This window comes from Siphateles boraxobius, unplaced genomic scaffold, assembly GCF_051911475.1.
Source record: "Siphateles boraxobius isolate OS27281-9 unplaced genomic scaffold, OSU_SipBor_1 9, whole genome shotgun sequence".
NCBI lineage: Eukaryota > Metazoa > Chordata > Actinopteri > Cypriniformes > Leuciscidae > Siphateles > Siphateles boraxobius.
The window spans coordinates 12,999,149-13,018,684 of record NW_027509219.1 but is presented as its reverse complement, the minus strand read 5'-3'; the positions used below and the strand labels follow the sequence as shown (position 1 = coordinate 13,018,684).

Here is a 19,536-nt window from a genome sequence, read left to right as displayed (position 1 = left end):
TGAGTCCGTTACGAGTCGGGCGTCTTTGAAAACGACGGATTTCAGTTCATTGACACTCGAGACATTCAACGATGATGATAAATCGTTAAAATCAGCTTTGCAAAACGGTTCAATAGATTTAGTGTAAATATACCACTCGTTTTAGTACTCGCTGCAGAGTGCTGAAAAATCGATTCCGATTCCTTAACAACAACGTTTATACTGTATTCCAACCACTATATAATGACATTTTATATAGATCATTGATTCCAACACAGAGTTAATGATAATTTAACAGGTTTCCGGCTAATTATCAATATTCCTGAACCAAATAAATATATATATATATATATATATATATATATACATATATATATATATATATATATACATATATATATATCAGCATACAGTAGAGGTCGCAAATATTGAATGTTTACATGACATGCAATGGTATTACATTTATTTGTGAAAAAAATCCTACTAACTATATGTAAATTATTAATATGAACAAAATCTAAGAGAATAAATAGTTCTAGGATAGGATATTGTGATATTATTGTTTCCAAATAATGTGCTTGTGTTAATTATGTCCAATGAATTGTACATTTCTTTTCCACATCTTTTTATATCAACTAATATTTTTTTCAGGATGTCAGTGGATTTTATCAAGTGATGACTATGCCTACATTGTTCAAAATACATTTACCCTTCACATTTGTAAACAAGCACACTAAACCTGAAGGGCCAGGGGACATAATATTCTGGGGAATTCTTTTGAACTATCCACAAAGACTAAAGAGGTTCACGAACATCTTGCTTACTGTTTGACAACACACAACATATAGGGTACAACTAAACAATCAGTTTACAGCTAAGTCTTAAACATAAAGCTTAAAAGTGATCAATTATGGATTGTCATCTGTTGGAACAGTGACTAGTGACTCAAGTGACACTCATGAATTATTCAGTATCAAGAATCAATTGATCTGTTGATAAACATTCCTCAAAATAAGTGTTAATAAGTGATAAACCACAAGAAATACTTAAACCACTGTTGTAATATCACTCTGTGTGATGACGCTAACTTTTCGCTCATATAATAATTCTGTCTAACAAATAATAAGGCAGGATGAGAACTAGTTACTCTGGGGTTAAGCTATCAAGCTAAAATTACGAAAGCAAATGAAACAAATAAACAACAGTATGAGAAATGCACAAACTTCCGCTGCACTACTGGAGGTACGAGATGATTGGATGATTAGTATTGCGTCAGAGGATATCCACCACTATGATTGGCTGAAAACGCTTAATCACAGTCACATAGCGATCCTCCTGGTGCGGCTGTACTAGACAGCGACTGTGAAATGAAGAGTTAGCCGTTTGTGAGCAATGTCCTGGCTGCCTTTACATACAGCTGGGTGACATCCCGTGGTGTCTTTGAGCTGCTATGAAGGTACAGTAATTTCTCATAATGCTTGTTTAGTTTTTGAACTTGTTTCTCTGCTGGCTGTGCATCAGGCTAGCATTAATAATCTGCTACATTTGCTATCAGCTGATTTCCAGTTCATGCATTATTTGTGTTGTGTGGTTTTGTGCGTTGATGACATCTTTCATGCCTATATACGCCTTTATATATATATATAAAGTAATGTGATGAGTAATGTGTTTGTTTGTTTTTAACTCTTCTGTTCTCATGTTTTCATTTGTTGGGAGGTGAGACCCAGCAACAAGACCGATCCTTCACTGTGTCACACAATGACAATTGGGAGTTGATTATCCTGTTGGCTCCCTATGAATATAAAAACACCATGGTTACTCTCTGTTGAGTGTGACTAAGGGCACTAGCTGCAGTCAGAAGTAATTTAAAGCACACTAATCCCTTGTTATGGCTTAGCCCTATTCCCATCCATCTGTAATGAGATTGATCCCAGTCAATGGGAACTAATTCTGGGCAGGACATTTTGAATGGGAAAATAAAGCACAACAGCTCAGACTTACTTTGTTATATTGTTATCATGCACAAGGCAGTATCACTCTCACAATGGCAATTTTCTACATGTTAGATGTGTCTTAATCAGGGCTGTCAAAAATAACGTGTTCTTTTCGGTGATCAATATTTTCTGTTTAAAGGGGACCTATTATGCCCTTTTAGAAAATCTTGATTTTGTTTCTGGGATCTGCTAGATTCATGGTTGAATGTTCAAAAACACATTAGTTTCCACATAATTTAAAATGTTACAGCAAGTCTTTTCCCTGTTTTTCAGTAACGTTATGTTTATTTTAGGTCTCTATGATGCCTCCTTGTCCGAAAGCACAATGTGCTCTGATTGGCTGGCTGGACAAATGTGTTGTGATTGGCCAACTGCTTTGAGCATGTTTCTTACTCCCCTTGCGAATTATTGCGCATAACTGCATATTTCAACAGACTACTACTGCAACTCAACCAGGCCTTGCCCATTTTCTTTTGTAATTTAATACAATTAACCCAGCATGCATTGCAGTACGTGATCACACTATCTGGGTTTCACTCACCAGCTCCACAAAGCGAGAGAGCGACCGACTGAGCCTGCACGTTGGCCTATCTTATGATCATCCAATAATTTTTTCAAGTGCTTTTAAACCATTCCAGCATAATAAGACACAAAAGAGAACCTATTTAGATACAGCCACACCTGAAACGTGTAAAAAAAAAAAACATTGTGCTTGACAGCAATAGTCTTAATACAACCTCATAGCTTTGAAAACCTCATCATTTGTTTTTAAAGTCTTTAGTGATTTTTTTTTTCCGTGCAGGCGGGGGCCTCGTCCATGTGGGCATCATGCTGTGGACTGTTGAATGAAGTGATGGGTACTGGGGCCGTGAGAGGGCAGCAGCCAGGTTTCGGGGCAGGTGCGGGGCCGTTTCGTTTCGCTCCCACTGCGGGATACTCCACATACCCACCTACCAACTCCACCAACACCAGCCTGGTGTGTCAGTCCTGTAGACAAGCCTTCTCTGTCTTTAGGAGAAGGGTAGGTAGATCTACACGCCTGCCATTGCCATACAATCTCATTTGTTCCGCACATTAAATCTAAAAGCATTTTTTCGATTAAAGACCCCATGAAATGGCTTCACAAACCCAAATTTATTTTTAAAGTTGATGTATTTCCTACTGAATATGTAAGTTGGGACAATGTTGACGGCTTGTACATGTTTTACTCTTGACTTACAAAATAGATCACTTGCACTGCTTCACCTTGGTTTTTTCGACAAATAGATGACCTTAAATTTAATATACATAAACTAAAATGCACAAATCTCTCATTTTGATTACATGGGGCCTTTATCTTTGTGAAAAAGAAGTACAGTTTAGCGACATACTTTTAAAAAGATGACTTATTTTATAATGATATACTTTAATAGAACATGCTTAAGTGCAAACTGAATGTAATGTTTTCAGACTCGTAATTGCAAGTAATTTGCAATTAAAAATGTATCATAGTTTTATTTTATATTAAATGCAATTAAGTAGGACTTCATTTTTGTACGTAATTTCATAATTCTATTGTCTTCAAATATGGATAAAGTGTACTGACAAGCATTTAAAATAACATCAAAATAAGTGTACTTTAAAGCTTAAAATGCTATTTTAAGTTCTAATTTTTACATATTACGAAGTGCAGATTTTAAAAGTAAAACCGTCATGAAAGTGTACACTTACATTGCCTTTAACTTCTTGAACATTATCTACATTTTTTTTAAATATACTTTTAAGATTTGAAGTAAATGACATTACAGTACAATTAAGCACACTTTTTTTTTTTACAAGGGTAGTAAGTACATTCTGATGTTATTAAAATGTATAGTAGAGTTAGGCAATAATCCACAATCTTCATGTCTTATCTCAAACGAAAGAGATTGTAATTTTATTACAGCTTTGCTTTTTGTCCTTTTGATTAAGCACAAATTCCCTCTTTTTCTCCACCGTAGCACATCTGTTGTGACTGTAAGGAGAGTTTTTGTTCACTGTGCTCAGTACTTCAGGAAAACCAGCGCAGATGCACAACGTGTCAGGTGCTGAAGGGCACTTCATTCCAGCGTCCACAGCTCATGCGTTTGCGTGTTAAGGACTTGCGGCAGTACCTTACGTTACGCAATATTAACACTGATACCTGCAGGTACTTTCACACAGGCAACAGTATGTGAGCATTATTAATAATTGGGTATATTATGACCATATCACTAGTGTCTTTGAGTTGTTTGAATGCTTTGAATCCATAGGGAGAAAGAGGACCTTGTGGACTTGGTTCTTTGCCATCAAGGTGCCGAAAGTGAGGATGATCCAGACACGCCTTCTCTGCAGTCACGCCCCCTGTATAGCTCACCCCCTTCAATTGAAGAGCCCACTTCTCCTCTCTCAGCTCTCTCTCCAGCTCAAGGAGAACCAATCAGTAGGAGCAACAGCTCCGAGTCCAATCAGGTGTGTCCAGGTGATTCTAATCTGTGAGCATGGCTATTTGGAATAACATGTTTACATTAGGGGTTAAACGGAACGTAGTTGATCCGTGATCCATACAGATCCTTCAATCAATCCGCACGGGATTCGCGGATTGATTGAAGTTTAACCTTTATAAATTGAAAGTTTATAATTGGCATGTGTCTTACCAGTTTACACATTCGGTAGATTTTAAACCATTGCAGCACTAGAAGAGGCAAAAGAGAATTTAATTCTGTATTTGTTTGCAGTTATCTGCGCACACAGCCGCACACACATAGAGGTGCGTTTCAGATAGCGCGCAAACTTCGAATTGATTCCTCTTTCACGTCTGCTTGCAAAATTGTCAAAATACCTGTCTCTGCAAGTAGACAGCCGGTTATGTCTTAAGTGAACATAAACAGTTGAGAAAATAAATGGATGTGTATCATTATAATGGATCTGTGCATTAGGCCTTAAAGTGACAGCAGCCTATAAATACCTGCTGTTGTCTATGCCATTAATGTTAGTCAAACCACAAAAAACACAGTTTTAACAAAGAATAATCTATATTAAATTTATACAATGAACACTATAGTGTTATTTTAAATTTAATTACTGAATTTCTGTAAATGAAATGAATACTACTGTTAGACTATGTCTATGTATAGACTAGTCTATGTATAGACTTTAGAATCGCATCGCTTCATGTGCCGTATCGCATCGTAGGATTATATGTTTGTTTCGGAGCATTTCGTTTTGTAAACTAGGCACAGTGAAATTGAATTTGCAGAGAAACTTTTGATGATTGAAAGATAAAGCAGCCAACTGTATTAGATCTGACCATTAGCTACATGAGCCAAAATAAGTTAGAATCAAGAATAAACAGAAATACACAGCATTTCAACAACTTCTGCTCATGAACTTGAAGGCTGCTATTGGATCATTGAGGATAAATGCCATATTAGTTTTCACAAGCATTACTTAATAGAGAACCTAAGACTCACTAGCGTACTACCTTGAACAAATGGTGCAACCAAATAAAGTGCAGTTAGTTATAAACTAGCTAGTAGTTACTGTGCCTGTAGTGTGGACTTGCAATGATGCATTCCTACCCAGAATGCACTGATGTGCACAAAAATCTGTGCTCAAAAAACCTGTGCAATTTAATGAATTGGAATTGGTTTGCACAGTTTTGGCACTGGATTTAAGTGTACCACCATTTGTACCACTATCAACAAGAGGGTTGAATGATGTTGTAACTGAAAGATACTTGGCTTACTTGTTTTTTTTTTTTTTGTGGCAGTCAATGGTGAATCCTTTGTAAAGCTGTTCTTAGCATGGATGGCTAATTATATTCTTTCTGTGTAATTAAATTATATTTCTGTGTAAACATTTCTTGCTGATAGGATATTGAGGATTCCACTTCAGTCTCACTCCTTAACCTCGACCAGGCAGAACACACGCCAGAGGTGAGTTAATTCTCTTACTGGTAATTGAAAGGACTAACATTGTCATGAACTGTAATACTTACTTTCTTTGGCTGGTCAGAAGAAGAAAAGCATCTCCACACATTTGACTTTAACACAATTAAAATGTAAAAAATGTCAATTCAATTCAATTTGTTAGTAAAATGCATCACATTTATCTGTCACATTCAGTGTTATTTATGTATTATTAAAGTATCTATTCATAATTATATTCATATTTATTTTTGTATTTTGTTTACTTTTTTACCTACTTACCACATAATTACTCTACACCATTAGCTTGCATATGAAATATTACATTTTTTCTGAAAAAAAAAACGTGCGTGCGTGCGTGCGTGCGTGCGTGCGCGCAGGTTTGTTCCACATTACATTCTTGCTTTAGCACCAGGCATTAATTTCTGTGTGAAAATTCAGATTTATGCTGGATTTATGGATGTTTCTTTTTTTTAAATGAAAGAAAAAATTAAATTTTTTGCCTTTCCCGTTTATTGTGTTTAGATCGAGAATGAAACAAAAGTTTAAAAAAAACTCATGCCAGTGAGAGGAAGGGAACAATGCTTTTAAGGGAAACATCAAATGGGGTCTGAACGGACAATATGAGGGTTGAATTGCAGAGATTATATAACATGACTAGAATGTCCCGTTACCATCAGGTTAGTCCTCAGACGCGGCGGCGGGCTAGAGCTTCTCTGTCAGATCTGTCCTCCCTTGGTGACGTGGAGCAGTTGACCGTCAGGCAGCTGAAGGAGATCCTTGCGAGGAACTTTGTGAGCTTCTCCGGCTGCTGTGAGAAGTGGGAGCTGGTGGAGCGCGTCAGGAGGCTTTACCGGGAGAATGAGGACAATCGCAAATCTAGTGAGTACTAACACTGCTCTGCACTAACACTGCTCCATAGATAAAGCGACACAGTCTAAAAATAAACGTTTGCCATACCTGCCAATTGTGAGAGAATTGAGAATGGTGTCGATAAAAGTTTTATTAAAAATTCTTTAAAAAGACTCTGAAATATATGTATATTCCTTTTGATAAAAGCATGCTCTTTTCTTTTTTTTTCAGTGGAAAATGTGAGCAACCCCATCACTACAGGTAAGAAATTATTTCACCTCACAGTTTGAATAAAAAAATTCATTAAAAGAGTGCAAATGCTTTTTTAGTTTTTAAGGTCTGAGTTGATTTCATTAATGATCTGCTCAGGTTACACAGTAAATGAAATGGACTGTTTAACTAATAATAACTCCTAGCTGAGTCTAATAGCTGTGCTTTGCTCCTCCCACTTAAGTGGTAGCGTATCCCCCTCCAATCTGCAATGGTGGAATCGGAGGTAAGGCTTGTGATTGGTGGAAATACTCCCTGGTTACACCCACCAGTGCACTGCAATTTGTGCTGTCATTGCACTTCAACCCCCTCCCTGCATGGCCACTACCAGATAGCATGTATTCTCAAAGAAAAAAGAAAAATGTAAAGTGCCATTGTTTACACTGCCATAAATGATTTATAATGTAATAATAATTTTATTGGTAGGGTTTGGGGTCATAAAAATGTATCTTCTGTGACGGTTTACCCCCATTATCCCATTTCATCCATGACCTTCATCAAGTATGTTATTTGTATGACTGTATTGAGTTATATATGTATATGAGTTTATATGAACTTCACAATGCAAGAGTTGGGATGTAGTGATGCAGTGAAATGAATGTTTTTACCGAAACGGAAAATAAAGTTTCGGTAATTGGTTTTGGGTAATTTTGTAATTGAACTGGGTGTGCTGTTCATGGTGTAGTTCACAGGAAATAAATTAGTCATAGGGCCGCTTCACAGAGAACATGTTTTTTGGCTGTTAAAAACGTGTGACGCAGGTCAGTGGAATGAGTCAAAGCTCAAGGTCTACAGATGCGCATTTTAAAACTTCTTTTAATTTAAACACAGTGTTTTTATGCAGTGTCATGCGCAAGACGCTGCAAAAGACATAAGCGCAACTTTTAAAGGCGTCCGTCTACTCTAGCGCATTTACATTGAAAAACGATGTAAAACGTTCTGTGTGAACAGCCCCTTTCTTTCTTGTCGTGCTGAACACTGTGTTGTGCATGAGATGAGACACTGCAAAAGATGTGAGCACAATAATTAAGGATGTCTATTTAGAGTGTGTTTACATTGAAAAACCTGTTCTGTGTCATTGAAGAAGAGTTAACTGTTTTTAGGCAATGTTTTAGGCCCGCCAAGGCTGAAAATTCTGTTATTATTTTTATTGCCATTCGATTCCGGTGCATAACTATTTGGAGGTATCTATCTTGAGTTGTGGCCATCTCTGGTTGTGATTGGTTCTTCCCCAGACAGCAACATAGTGTCGGCCCAGATCCGGGCCACATCTGGTACATGTGGATTTAACGCATACCAGATGTGGGCCGGATCTGGGCCGACACTTATGTTGCTGTCTGGGTTAGAACTGACATGAACCCATTGATGAACTCAAGATCATGTTCTTACAAATGCATTGGCACACGTTGTAATGGCTCGTTCTCTCTCACTGCAGATGGTTGCAGGACTCAGTTATCAAATGACGACAGCCTGTGTCGCATCTGCATGGACGCTGTCATTGACTGTGTACTGCTGGAGTGCGGTCACATGGTCACCTGCACTAAATGTGGGAAGCGCATGAACGAATGCCCTATATGCAGACAATACGTTATCAGGGCTGTCCATGTTTTCAAGTCTTAATACTTCTGGGAGTACGTCCTGTTCCACCTGCAGACTGCATTAGGATTCGGTGAGGACGCACCCAGTCTTCACATCGAATTAGTAAGGAAGATAATGTTCTCTGCTTAATTTTTCACAACATTTGAGGAAGACTTCAGATGGTGGGCCACAATGGCTTTGTCAATAAATGCTTCAGTAAAAACATTCCACAAGCTCTTTTAAGAGGCTCTGTAATAATATGCAATTGTTCAGCTGCAACACCTCACAGCCTTGACTTGATGTCCTACAGCTTTGAAGACATTCTGCTCGCAGGTCACATGAAAGCACGTGTGAGAAAGAAAAGAAAAAAATATTTTACTCAAGTGGGTTCACCATCATGCCCTATAACTCAGGATGGAAGTATCCGAATGTTCCCATAGCTCTTTTATTTCCTTTTTTTGTTTTGCAACATCTGTGAATGGGCCTTTGTTTCCTGTTTGTATTGTGAAGCCTTTTGGATTTTTGATCAAATTTCTTCCTACAAGTCACATTGTACCTCCTGATAATTTGACAGTGGTACCATTCAACAAATTAAAAGTGGCATTTGTTGGCTTCTTGAATATGTGACTGGAAAAACAGCCTATAAACCTGTAGTTAAATCAGTGTAAGTGGTGACAAACAAGAGAGGATGAAGCTGTTTTTTGTGCACCAAAAACTTGTGTAGGGGGTAAATGTCATAATTGAAAAGTAGGACCATAAACGGGTACAATATTACTGATTTAAATCGATAACATTTTAAAATGTGCATTTTATGTATGTGCATAGTAACCATAACATCTAAATTATGCACTGTGTAAAAAAGAGGGATGATTTGGGTGCCAAAAGGTGCATTTCTGTCTTTTAATGCAATACTATTGTTGTTGGTACTTGAATTAACGTAAGAATCATAAAACCTTAAAAAGTCAGACTTTGAGAGTGATGACCCAAACAAATGATCTACCCATATTTTGTAGCCATTAATAATGTGTATGATAAACCTGATTAGAAGTTGCATCATGGCACATCACTGACAAGCATCAGCTGCACCACAGCAATACCAGCCTCTCTTTTTGTGTGATCTATTTTAGGTGTATATTCAGATTCATTACATCCTTGTTTACCTTTTATGTCTGACATGTCTTTAATTCCCGTGTAAATGTCTATTCAGATAAGTTTATTTTTCTTAACAAAAAATAACTTTTTCTTTTGGTCAGTTGCTGTTACTTTAATATAGAATTAACAAACAAGTTATGTATGTTCTTAGTTACTTGTGATACTTAAATAAAAGTGCTAGGAAAGATTTTCACTGGACTGTACTGCATTGTGATTATTAAATGTCAATTTGTTGTTCCGGTTCATTATTTGTTAAGTCAATATGAAATCAAAATTGACTTTTTGAAAATGTCTTAATTGTTCCCACTAGGAACTATCTAAGATTACGTAACTAAAACAGATTGCTAATGGCACTTCACATTGGCTTTAAATTTTCCCTGCTTTAAGCAGCATTTTAAATTTCATATTTTAAGTTTTTCTAATACGAGCACCTTTACATTTGTTTTTGGGAGGTGTGAAAAATAACTTCTTTTTTCAAATGCCTCACGGTACATTTGTTTTTAATTACATACAAATATAAATAGCCGAATGTACATTAGAATGTTTTAGATAGCGAAAAACGCCTTAATTTATAGTGATACAAGTATGGTGGCTTAGATCAAATGGCAGACTCCCTCTTTCTGACAGTAAATATCCTGAGACAAAACTCACAATAATACACACCATTAAAATCATCTGTCATCTTAACAGTACCATTTTACAATAATAATCACTGTGGAAGGAATAAAAAGCACACGATGACTCATAATATGCAGTGACAAATAGATCATGACAAATACTGCATAGAGGTTCAGCAAAGTCTTTTTTGACCTCATGGGGAAAAATGTAGAACTACCTGATATGTTGAACAAAACAAATTACTTGATTACTAACACGATTAAATAATCAGCAATTTGTTTGGTCTAACACTTGTAGAGCTGTGCTCTATACAGGCATAGCTATGAAATATAGCGTACTGATATCTGAAGGCTTGCCTGTTACAACTGTAAAACAACAGATGGAATATGGCACTGGTTTATAAATAGACCTCATAACAAATTCCACTTTTATACCTTTTTGAGATAAGAACAGCAAGTACTTGAAATTCAAAGCAGTCAAAACTCATGACTGAAAAATGCTGATTAGACTGGGCCATTCCAATACTGATTACATAAAATGGACAGAGATATTTAAAAATTCCATTATATTAAAAAACAAAATAAAGAACAATACATATATCCAGGACTGAACCAAATATAGCACAGACATCTGAACTGATACATCTTTTATACAAAAAATTGTTTGGAGGGTTTTGAATAATGTACAATCATGCTTACTCTCTCATTGATTAAGTGTGTGTAGTATCCAGTGAGTAGGTGGATGTTGTGTGTATATATACACACCCATTGCTTCCTCTGCTTTCTACTACACCACCATTTAAATACAATTTCTTGGTAATAACATATAAATCTCCTCTTAAAGATTAACAGAATTTGAAGAATAAAGTCCATCATCATTAGAATACACCATTCAGAATAGGAGCAGAATTATGTGCCTTTAAATACAATATGTCTGCTCTTCTCTCCAGTTTGAAAGAAGATGACCAAACGCTTTGTCCACATACGTGTTGCAGTGCTTTTTTTTTTTTATAAGTGTGCGAATCGAGTTTCAGTCCGAACACATGAGTGCACCTGATACATGGTATCATTTTAGACTGGTGTTCATTTCCTCCCAGACACTAGGGGGTGCTGTGTAGTTTTTGGAGCAGTTTATCCTCTTGCAGTTTGAAGGGAACGATGACCGACATCTCAGCAATGAAGCGCTCACATGCCTGTCGGCTCACCTGCTTGCAAAATCGCAGGTCAATGCGGCAGATGCTTCCGCAGCGTTTGAAGTAACTCAGTGACTGATCAGTGACCCTGTTGCACACTAAAGAGAGAGTTCAGAAAGAAGAGATCAGTAATCAGTGAGGGGGAATTAAGAGTTTTACGGCATTAGACTCCTAAGGTCCTAAGTAAACCAATGCAAATCCTGTGGTACACAGGTTTAACATTTAAGTAATTTTTTTCATAGGCCCCCACAGAGTAACTATTTTAAATTTTTCACTGAAATAGTGCCGGTTCCAGGGGATCTCACTCTCAACCTGCCTACAAATGTTATGAGCCGAATGACATAACCTGCCCACATTGGATGCTTCCTGAGTTGACAGCTTCACTGATTAAAATGAGAGAATTTTCCGCTAGTTGCTAATGTTTTTGGTTCGAGGCCAGTTCACACTGCAGACACCAGATTTCAATCAATGCGACAATCATCAGGGGCCAGTTGCATAAATATAGCCATTATGTTAAGACTGTGTCTTAACTAGTGCGAACAACTAGGAGTTAGTTAGGGGTAATCAGTCTTACTCTTCGTCATCAAATTAGACCGTTCAACGTTTTTATGTAACGGACTTGAAAAATATATGAACAGTCTTAAAGAAACCAATTGATGACTAACTTGTAAGACTATTCTTAGCAGTGATGTAAAGGGACATTCTACGACTGACAAATGCAGATTAAACATGTTCAGTTGGTGAAAACAACAGACACCAACAGGGGTAACATACTGACAATAAAACCCAGTGAAAACATCTTTTGGTGTTGTAGCAGTGTGAATTAGGGAACAATAAGAAGCCAAATTATCTTTGGTGGAAACAACAGTTCAAGATTGGGCACTGGTCCAGCTCTGGCACCAGCACTGTGTTGGTGAAAAAGGGATATTAACTTGTGGTGAATATTAACAGTTTGAAAGCATTTGTTATAGTATTACAAATAGGACTTGTGACTAAATATTTAAACAGTGCAATTACCAGAAAGGTTGACATCGGTAAGGGAGTCTCTAGTGGTGGTCCCTGCAGCAGTCAGCAGGTTTACTGACTGGTCATTGATATGGTTGCAGTAACTCAAGTCCAGATGGGAGAGTAGAGGCATATTTTTAATTATGAGACGCAGAGAGCAGTCCGTGATGTCCAAACCAGCCAGACGCAGGTCAGTAACATTCCGTAGTTTGCTGCGTGTGTCCATCTGACCTGTTAGAGAAAGCCAAATTAGAGAATATGCCATATGATTAAGTCACTGAATTGTATGTATTTGATTCTGGGTCTTGGTTATGCGCATATCGATCTGAAGTGTTGTATAATACCTGGTCTGTTGTCAGTCGGAGGGGATAGTAGGTCCCTCATCTGGGGGTCTTTGAGACCCTCCACCCACTGCAGATCTAGAGTTCGCAGTAGAGGACAGCTGGATGTGCAGAGAGCCGAAACGGCCACCCATGAACAGCCCGATAGGAGGAGCACTCTCAGTCCTGTATCCAAACACACAAGCATTTATTGATAGCTGCACAGAGTTGGATGACATGGATCTACATACTTGCTCGCATGAACACTGACCTGGTAGTCGGTTAATAAGCCAGCTTAATTGCTTCTTGGAGATGTTGGTCCAGCTCAAGTCCAAAGTTATGGGCTGTCTGCGAATTATCCCACTCAGCATGAGTGGTGTGATGGACTTACAACGCTTCAAATCGATTTGAGTCCACAATTTCTTGTCACAACACCTAAACAGATAAATAAAAAGATGCTAATTAAAACCCACACATCCACAGCTCTAAAAGTGACCAACTATAAAATGTCATTGTAATAATTGTACATAGGACCTGTCCCAAAATCGTACTTCCAATTTTCATAGCCTTTTGCTTGCACATGTCTGTTAAGTCCATGAGATTGCAGGGCAGGGGTGTATAATCCTGCGGCTGAAGGGTCAATTTCCTGCAAAGTTTAGCTTCAGTCTGTTTTTGGAAGTCCTGAAGATCTTGAGTAGATGATTGAGGTGTGTTTAATGAGGGTTGAAGGTAAACTCTGCAGGAAGGTGACCCTCAGTAAGAAGAAATGGACACCCCTGCTGTAGGGTGTCCTATTTGTCATTTCATGGTTGAGATGGGATTTTACAATGGTCTACTACCCCAGTATTTCTCAACCCTGTTCCTAAAGGCACAACAACAGTTCCTATTTTGGATGTCTCTATTATGTGATCCATGCATATCAGGTCTTAGAGTCTTGGAGCTGATGAGTTGAAACAGGTGTTGGAATAGGAAGAGTTCGAAAATGTGTTCTGTTGGTGTGCCACTAGGAATAGAGTTGGGAAACACTGTAAACTTAACTGTCCTTGCAACATTATGTCACCAAAGTGTAATTTAATTGAGAAGGACCGGAAGAGTTGAGGGTGACGTTTGGGACAGGGCCAGAGGTAAGAAGTCTCAAGTTTGAAGTGTGAAAAGATAAACCAATCTTTAGGTTTTTCTTACCAGCGATTCCATGTCCTGCACACGCGCATGCACACACAAAGTTCACGATGGCTCAAGTGACTGAAGATAGCCAACCATGCTTCTCTGGGAGCAATGTGATTACGCCCATCAGCTAGTGGTAGCCTATCAGGTGGAGGGCAAATTGGAGGTGGGCGGATTACATGCCGCTCCATCTGAACACACTTCGGAGGGGAACGTGCAGGAAGTGGTCTGACTGTAGGTGAACTGCGGTTCAAGCCAAGTGGGGTGATCTGAGGAGGGTAGAAGTGCCGCAGCTCCCAAGACGTCCCGTTCATCTCCCTTGCTCGTAAGTGTGGTCGCTCCCCTCCTCCCTCTCCGCCTGCTCCCCTTTCTACTCCTCCCCCTCCTCCTCCTACAGTCCCTGTAGTCCCATTCCGTAAGCCTCTCTTTGGTTCCTCGTTCTCGCTGTCCTCGGGTTCACTCTTGAGTGGCTGCTGGTTCTCATTGGCCAGAGAATGCTCCGTGCGACGGATCTCCATGTTAAGCTGCTTGCTGAGTTCTGCGCTAAGCTGGCGGTTAGGGGGCTTGCGCCGGTGTCGCCTTGCCCGAGGACGTGGTGCCTTTTCTTGCGTCTCACTGCCTTCACTGCTCGGCCCTGCCCTTGGGGAGCTGCACCGCGATGCGTCACTCTCATGAGATAAAGAATGGTTCTTCGGTGTAGGGCTCCTGTCCCTGCCTCGTTTGCCATTACTCTCATCCTCCTCTTCCTCATCATCTTCGTCTTTGTCTTCTTCTTGGTCTTCTTCTTTCTTTAGTGTGTTAAACTCCTTTAGGGATCTGAAAGGTGAATCTCTCTCCTCCCGTCTCTCTTCTTCATGCACTTCCTCTTTTCTCACTGTGCTGTAGTCTTTCTTAAATGAACGGCGAGGCGGTTCTCGCTTCTCCTGCTTCTCTTCCTCCTCATCAGAGTTGTCTTCCTCCTCTTCTGTTCTCATGTGAGAGAGTTTGGGAATCAAAGGCTCTTCAGACCTCCAGGGTTTCTTCGGCTAAAAATGTGTCAACAAAGTTACTAAATGAAAAACTACAGCAGATTAGTTTATGCAAATAATGCTTGTCTGTGTAAATGTTACCTTCTTTTTAGCACTAGCCTCCTCTTCCTCTTCATCATCATCAAATAACTTTCTCTTCTTCCTCAAGAAGTTGGGAACTTCGGATCGTGGTCTTGGCAGGCCACTGGGGGTCAAGAGTGGGGGTAGACGTGAGGGCAGATCCTCAGTCTTCAGCTTGGGAGTTTCCTCCCTCTCACTCTTCCTTTTGATGGATGCTGCACCTGTCAATGTCTGTTCCCCTTCCTCTCTACCGTCACGACCTGCTTTTTGCTCCCTCAGCAGGGACCCTGGCAGGTTGGATGCGTACTTAAAGCCTGGGCCCCGTTTTTGCTTGCAGGCCAAAGAGTGGCAAGAAAATACAAAATACAACTTTATACCTTATGATTATTATAAACTGTTCAACAAGCATGAATTGGTATGATATATGACATTTCCTATTTAATTGCTAAAACATTTCAGAATTTATATTAAGGGAAAGAGCTTGGCAACATGTCAGTTACTTAACGGAATTAAAATGATCACATCACGACTATTTGCATTTTATTTGCATCTAGATCTGGTTTGACAGTTTGCTTAAGGCCTTGTAATTCTGAGTAAACTAAATATGTGAGGCAACAAGTTCAAAAAGTATGAAATGAATGAAAAAAAGTTACAAAAACATATCACTGCATACATATCACCCTGTTCCTAAAGGTAAAAGTTCCTAAAGTTCCTAAACAGCATTACATATTTGCACCCTCATAATAAAGGACTTTGATGAACACTCCAATATTTTTACATTACATCTCAATTTTTATACTACCAAACCACTGTACTGCTGTTCCCCAAATACTCACTTTTCCAGTTTTCCCAGCATAATTGCATTTTGGACATTCCCAGCAGTTAGGAAGCTCATCATTTACTACCCCGGCTGCATCCTTCACCTGTATAGGCAAGAGACCGAACTTAGAGCAGAAGAGATGTCTAAGAACGTTTATGAAGACACACTTTAGCCAAGTAATGTGACTAAATTACACCTCCACACACTAAAGGGGAACTAAAGGGTGTTAAAAACAGAGCCACCCACTAACATGCACTTCAGTCTAATCTCTTCCTTCCTTTTGTGCCCACGCAAAACAATAGAGCACAGTATACACTGCAATCCATTTACTTTAGAACAGTTCTTAACTCAGTGGTTACATTAAGGTTCGGTCAGTCTGACCTTGAGGCAGTTTGGGTGGACAATCTCGTTGCAGATAGAGCACTCCATGAGCATGGCGTTAAATTTTTCATCTTCATCATCAAGTGTGTCTTCTTTACCGGCTTCCCCACACACCACACACACTGCTGTGTGCGGCAAAACAGGCTGTGGAACATGCCAACACATTAACATCTAAAATATCAACATTTTGGAAAAATTGTGGTTAAAAAAAACATGAATAAATAACACACGCCTATTTGGGTAAACACATTTTAAGGTAATGGTTAATAAAATTAAGCTGACTATTCAACTGAATTAAAGTTAACTTAATTTGGTTGCAAAGTTCTCTTAGCAAAGATCTTAGTTTGATGAATGACTAAACGTCTGTATTGATGCATCTCCATTAACTACATCTACATCTGCCAGTTCCTCGTACATTTGCTCTATGAAGTAAGTGCTGAAGGAATTCCAATTCCTTCATTTCAATGAAATAAAGATAAACAGCCCTGAGGTCTGGCTAAAGTAGATTCCTCACAAAGACTGTTCCTACATCATACTGAGTCTAAAAAACGGGTGTCTCTTGAAAAACATTCTGAAACGGGGTTGTGATTTAATGCATTACATTTGGTTCATGAATCATCTCAGTGTTGGTTTGAATTGAGTTTCTTACCGCTATACATTGTCTCATAATGCAAGACTGTTTCATTCGACCAGGTCCTCCAAACTTCTTCATGTCCTTACAGAAGTGACACTCTCCACATTCCGTCCGCACACATGCCTCGCACTTCCGGCATCTTGTGCGCCTGCGGCGAGCTCCAGAGGAGGTTCGATTGGATGGCAGCTTGACCGCTGTAGCAGTGGATGAAGATGTGGTTGCTGCCGGAGTTGTTGCTGTTGATGCAGCCATTTTAGGCTTGGGTCTGTTGGGTAGCCGTTGCTAATGGAAAAAATGAAAGTTAAAATAGAAGACAGCCATGTAGAAGAACTGCTTCCCATAAAACACTAAAATAGGGTCCAGCTCCAGTCCAAAGGCTAATTTGAGACCTAAAACAGAAGAATCTCCTACATGCTTTTAGAAGTACAATCTGACAATTTTGATGATTCTTTTATTTAGTGTATTGTTTAACATTTGCATTTCAAACTTGCCATTTTAAGTGTACTAGACACCTGGGAACAAGGGTGAAATTGGATCATAATTTTGTTATGAGCTGGTTCTATAGGAGGTTTGATAGTAAACACCTAATTTTGCTGTTTTGTTGGATGCTAATAGGCTATGTTGGCTGTTGGTTTAACGTTGCTAATAAAACTAGCCAGAAAAATGCATAGCTGCAGGCCACATTGTCTCCTTTATACCCTTTGCTTGGCAAAAAAATATAACAAATGGCACAGGCACCTGGTTCAAATGTGATTAGCTCACTGGTAAAAAATATGTATTGAGTATCACAGGTGCTCTTCTGTAATAACTTAATTCTGCACATTATACAGCTCTCCATTGTTTCAAAGCTCTTTCCAGTCCCTCTTGTTTACCCACACACCATACCTGTATGAATCTACTGCACTATATGCTTCAAATAAAAATAATTTATGTTCATATCCTTTATTCTTCCACCCTTGAGATTTCCAACATTCAAAAGCTATTGTTTATCATAACTTCTTATGCACGCATATGCAGCTCAGCTATTGAAATATAACCCATTTAAAAACTTAATTATGCTGCTCTGTTATTTGGATCTCAGTGATTGCACTCTAATGTGGTAATAAGCAGCAGAAATGGTGGATTCCAGCTAATTTGTTCTGGTTATAGAGGAGATTGTGTAATAGTACTTTGGACGCGTAATATTTAAAATACTACCTAGTTGCCAATACAGAAAGTGAAGTTCAGGACTCTGGTCTAGCATTACTGTATATTAATCTCTGACTCACTTAGCCATGGTGCAATCGCTACTATTTCTATAAATGAAATTGCCAACAATGCCAAATCAAGATAAAAATGTATTTCCAGATAACATATATTATATAATATACTGAGAACTAGAATTAGGTTTACATTTACATTTTCTTAGCGGAGTAAATAACGTTGCATATAATGTGATTTAATCTTAATTTACATTACATTTAGCAGATGCTTTTATCCAAAGTGACTAACGATCCAATTACAGATTTAACAAAGGGTTCCTGCAGGAGAAAGGGGATTTTCACTGGTACCCGGTGCTACAGACGCACATGTGTGAGAACAAATTGTTCTTTATTACTTCAAGATTGCATTTTTTCCCCACTGTACAGCATCTTGCTTAACATTACTATGTCTGCTATTAGCATCACCTCATCCTCTCTAAAATAATCCTAATATCAGCTTTCTCCATTACACTGTGTCATTGTCTTGCCTCCTCAGCTCAGATAATAAATACATTACAACACAAGCACAAAACTGCAGTGCAGTACTGGAAGTCTGTCCTTCTGCAATGTAACCATGGCAACACAGCAGTTCTTGCTGACTGGTAGAGTGAAGGAATACTTCTATTCAACATTTAATTGGCTCAGAAGGGGGAAGTGGTTGACGATTGGGTTTAACGTCCTTTTTTTATGATTTCGATTCCAGTTGCATTTCATCTGAGATATTTCCTCTGAGGTACTAAATAGAAGCACTGTAAAACTGAAATGCAGTCAAGATCAATGGTGTTATATTCATCTTAATTGGATGTTTTATACATTGAAAGCAAATACTGCCGTAGAGTATTCCTGCCCTTGCAAAACCCTGTTGTCTTCCATACGACACCATTTCCTTCACATCAAAACAACTAGAACACAACCATTCCCTGGCACTATGTTTCATCACAACAGATTCAGGGAACTGCAGAGCGGGACAGACTGCAGACTATAAGAATGCTTACTATAGAGAACAACAGTGTTTTTGTTCTTTGGAGTGATACATCACAGCTGTGACCTCTATTCCTGCTGTCCGAGTGTGGAACCCAATATGAAAGATAGTAATTTCAAAAAGAATGCTCTATCGTAGCCAGTATTCATCAGCTGTCCAATGGATACACATGTATGAGGATCTAAGACTTAATCTCTACCTCAAACAAATGACTGTTTGGACTGATGAAGCTGAACCTAGATTAGACACCAGCTCATTCAGATGTTCTCCAGTTACTCTTACATTATATATTGCAACATCAATGGATGTGAACTTTAGGTCTATCTACATAGATACCTCT

The 19,536-nt window shown here is 38.7% G+C and overlaps 2 protein-coding genes across 6 annotated transcripts in view; one reads left to right on the top strand and one right to left on the bottom strand.

The window, feature by feature from the left end:
• The first annotated feature begins 1,286 nt into the window (after positions 1–1,286).
• Positions 1,287–9,944, top strand: rnf34a (ring finger protein 34a). 2 transcript variants are annotated; one of them, XM_077223094.1, is made up of 9 exons: positions 1,295–1,435; positions 2,776–2,994; positions 3,953–4,140; positions 4,244–4,442; positions 5,846–5,908; positions 6,580–6,781; positions 6,983–7,012; positions 7,206–7,247; positions 8,457–9,944. In XM_077223094.1, the coding sequence occupies exons 1-9, from the start codon at positions 1,430–1,432 to the stop codon at positions 8,639–8,641; spliced, it is 1,134 nt and encodes a 377-aa protein (XP_077079209.1). In that variant the 5' UTR covers positions 1,295–1,429; the 3' UTR covers positions 8,642–9,944. The 2 variants fall into 2 exon arrangements, with proteins under 2 accessions (XP_077079210.1, XP_077079209.1); XM_077223095.1 differs by lacking the exon at positions 7,206–7,247 and having other exon boundaries at positions 1,287–1,435.
• Positions 9,945–10,234: 290 nt separating this feature from the next.
• Positions 10,235–19,536, bottom strand: part of kdm2ba (lysine (K)-specific demethylase 2Ba) — a 21,634-nt gene continuing 12,332 nt past the window's right edge. For 3 of the 4 annotated variants that reach the window (XM_077223092.1, XM_077223093.1, XM_077223090.1), the window contains 9 exons: positions 16,989–17,255; positions 16,340–16,483; positions 15,975–16,061; positions 15,160–15,477; positions 14,069–15,075; positions 13,158–13,321; positions 12,911–13,072; positions 12,579–12,797; positions 10,235–11,659 (listed from right to left, as the gene is read on the bottom strand). In XM_077223092.1, coding sequence (XP_077079207.1) covers positions 11,469–11,659; positions 12,579–12,797; positions 12,911–13,072; positions 13,158–13,321; positions 14,069–15,075; positions 15,160–15,477; positions 15,975–16,061; positions 16,340–16,483; positions 16,989–17,255 — 2,559 coding nt within the window. In that variant the 3' untranslated portion in view covers positions 10,235–11,468. The remainder of the gene's footprint in view (positions 11,660–12,578; positions 12,798–12,910; positions 13,073–13,157; positions 13,322–14,068; positions 15,076–15,159; positions 15,478–15,974; positions 16,062–16,339; positions 16,484–16,988; positions 17,256–19,536) is intronic. The other variant, XM_077223091.1, reaches the window with a different exon arrangement.

Excerpts from the sequence above, each read along its gene's own strand:
- rnf34a (XM_077223094.1), top strand. Across the intron at positions 2,995-3,952 it reads TCTCTGTCTTTAGGAGAAGG|CACATCTGTTGTGACTGTAA; the intron begins GTAGGTAGATCT and ends TCTCCACCGTAG. Across the intron at positions 5,909-6,579 it reads AGGCAGAACACACGCCAGAG|GTTAGTCCTCAGACGCGGCG; the intron begins GTGAGTTAATTC and ends CGTTACCATCAG.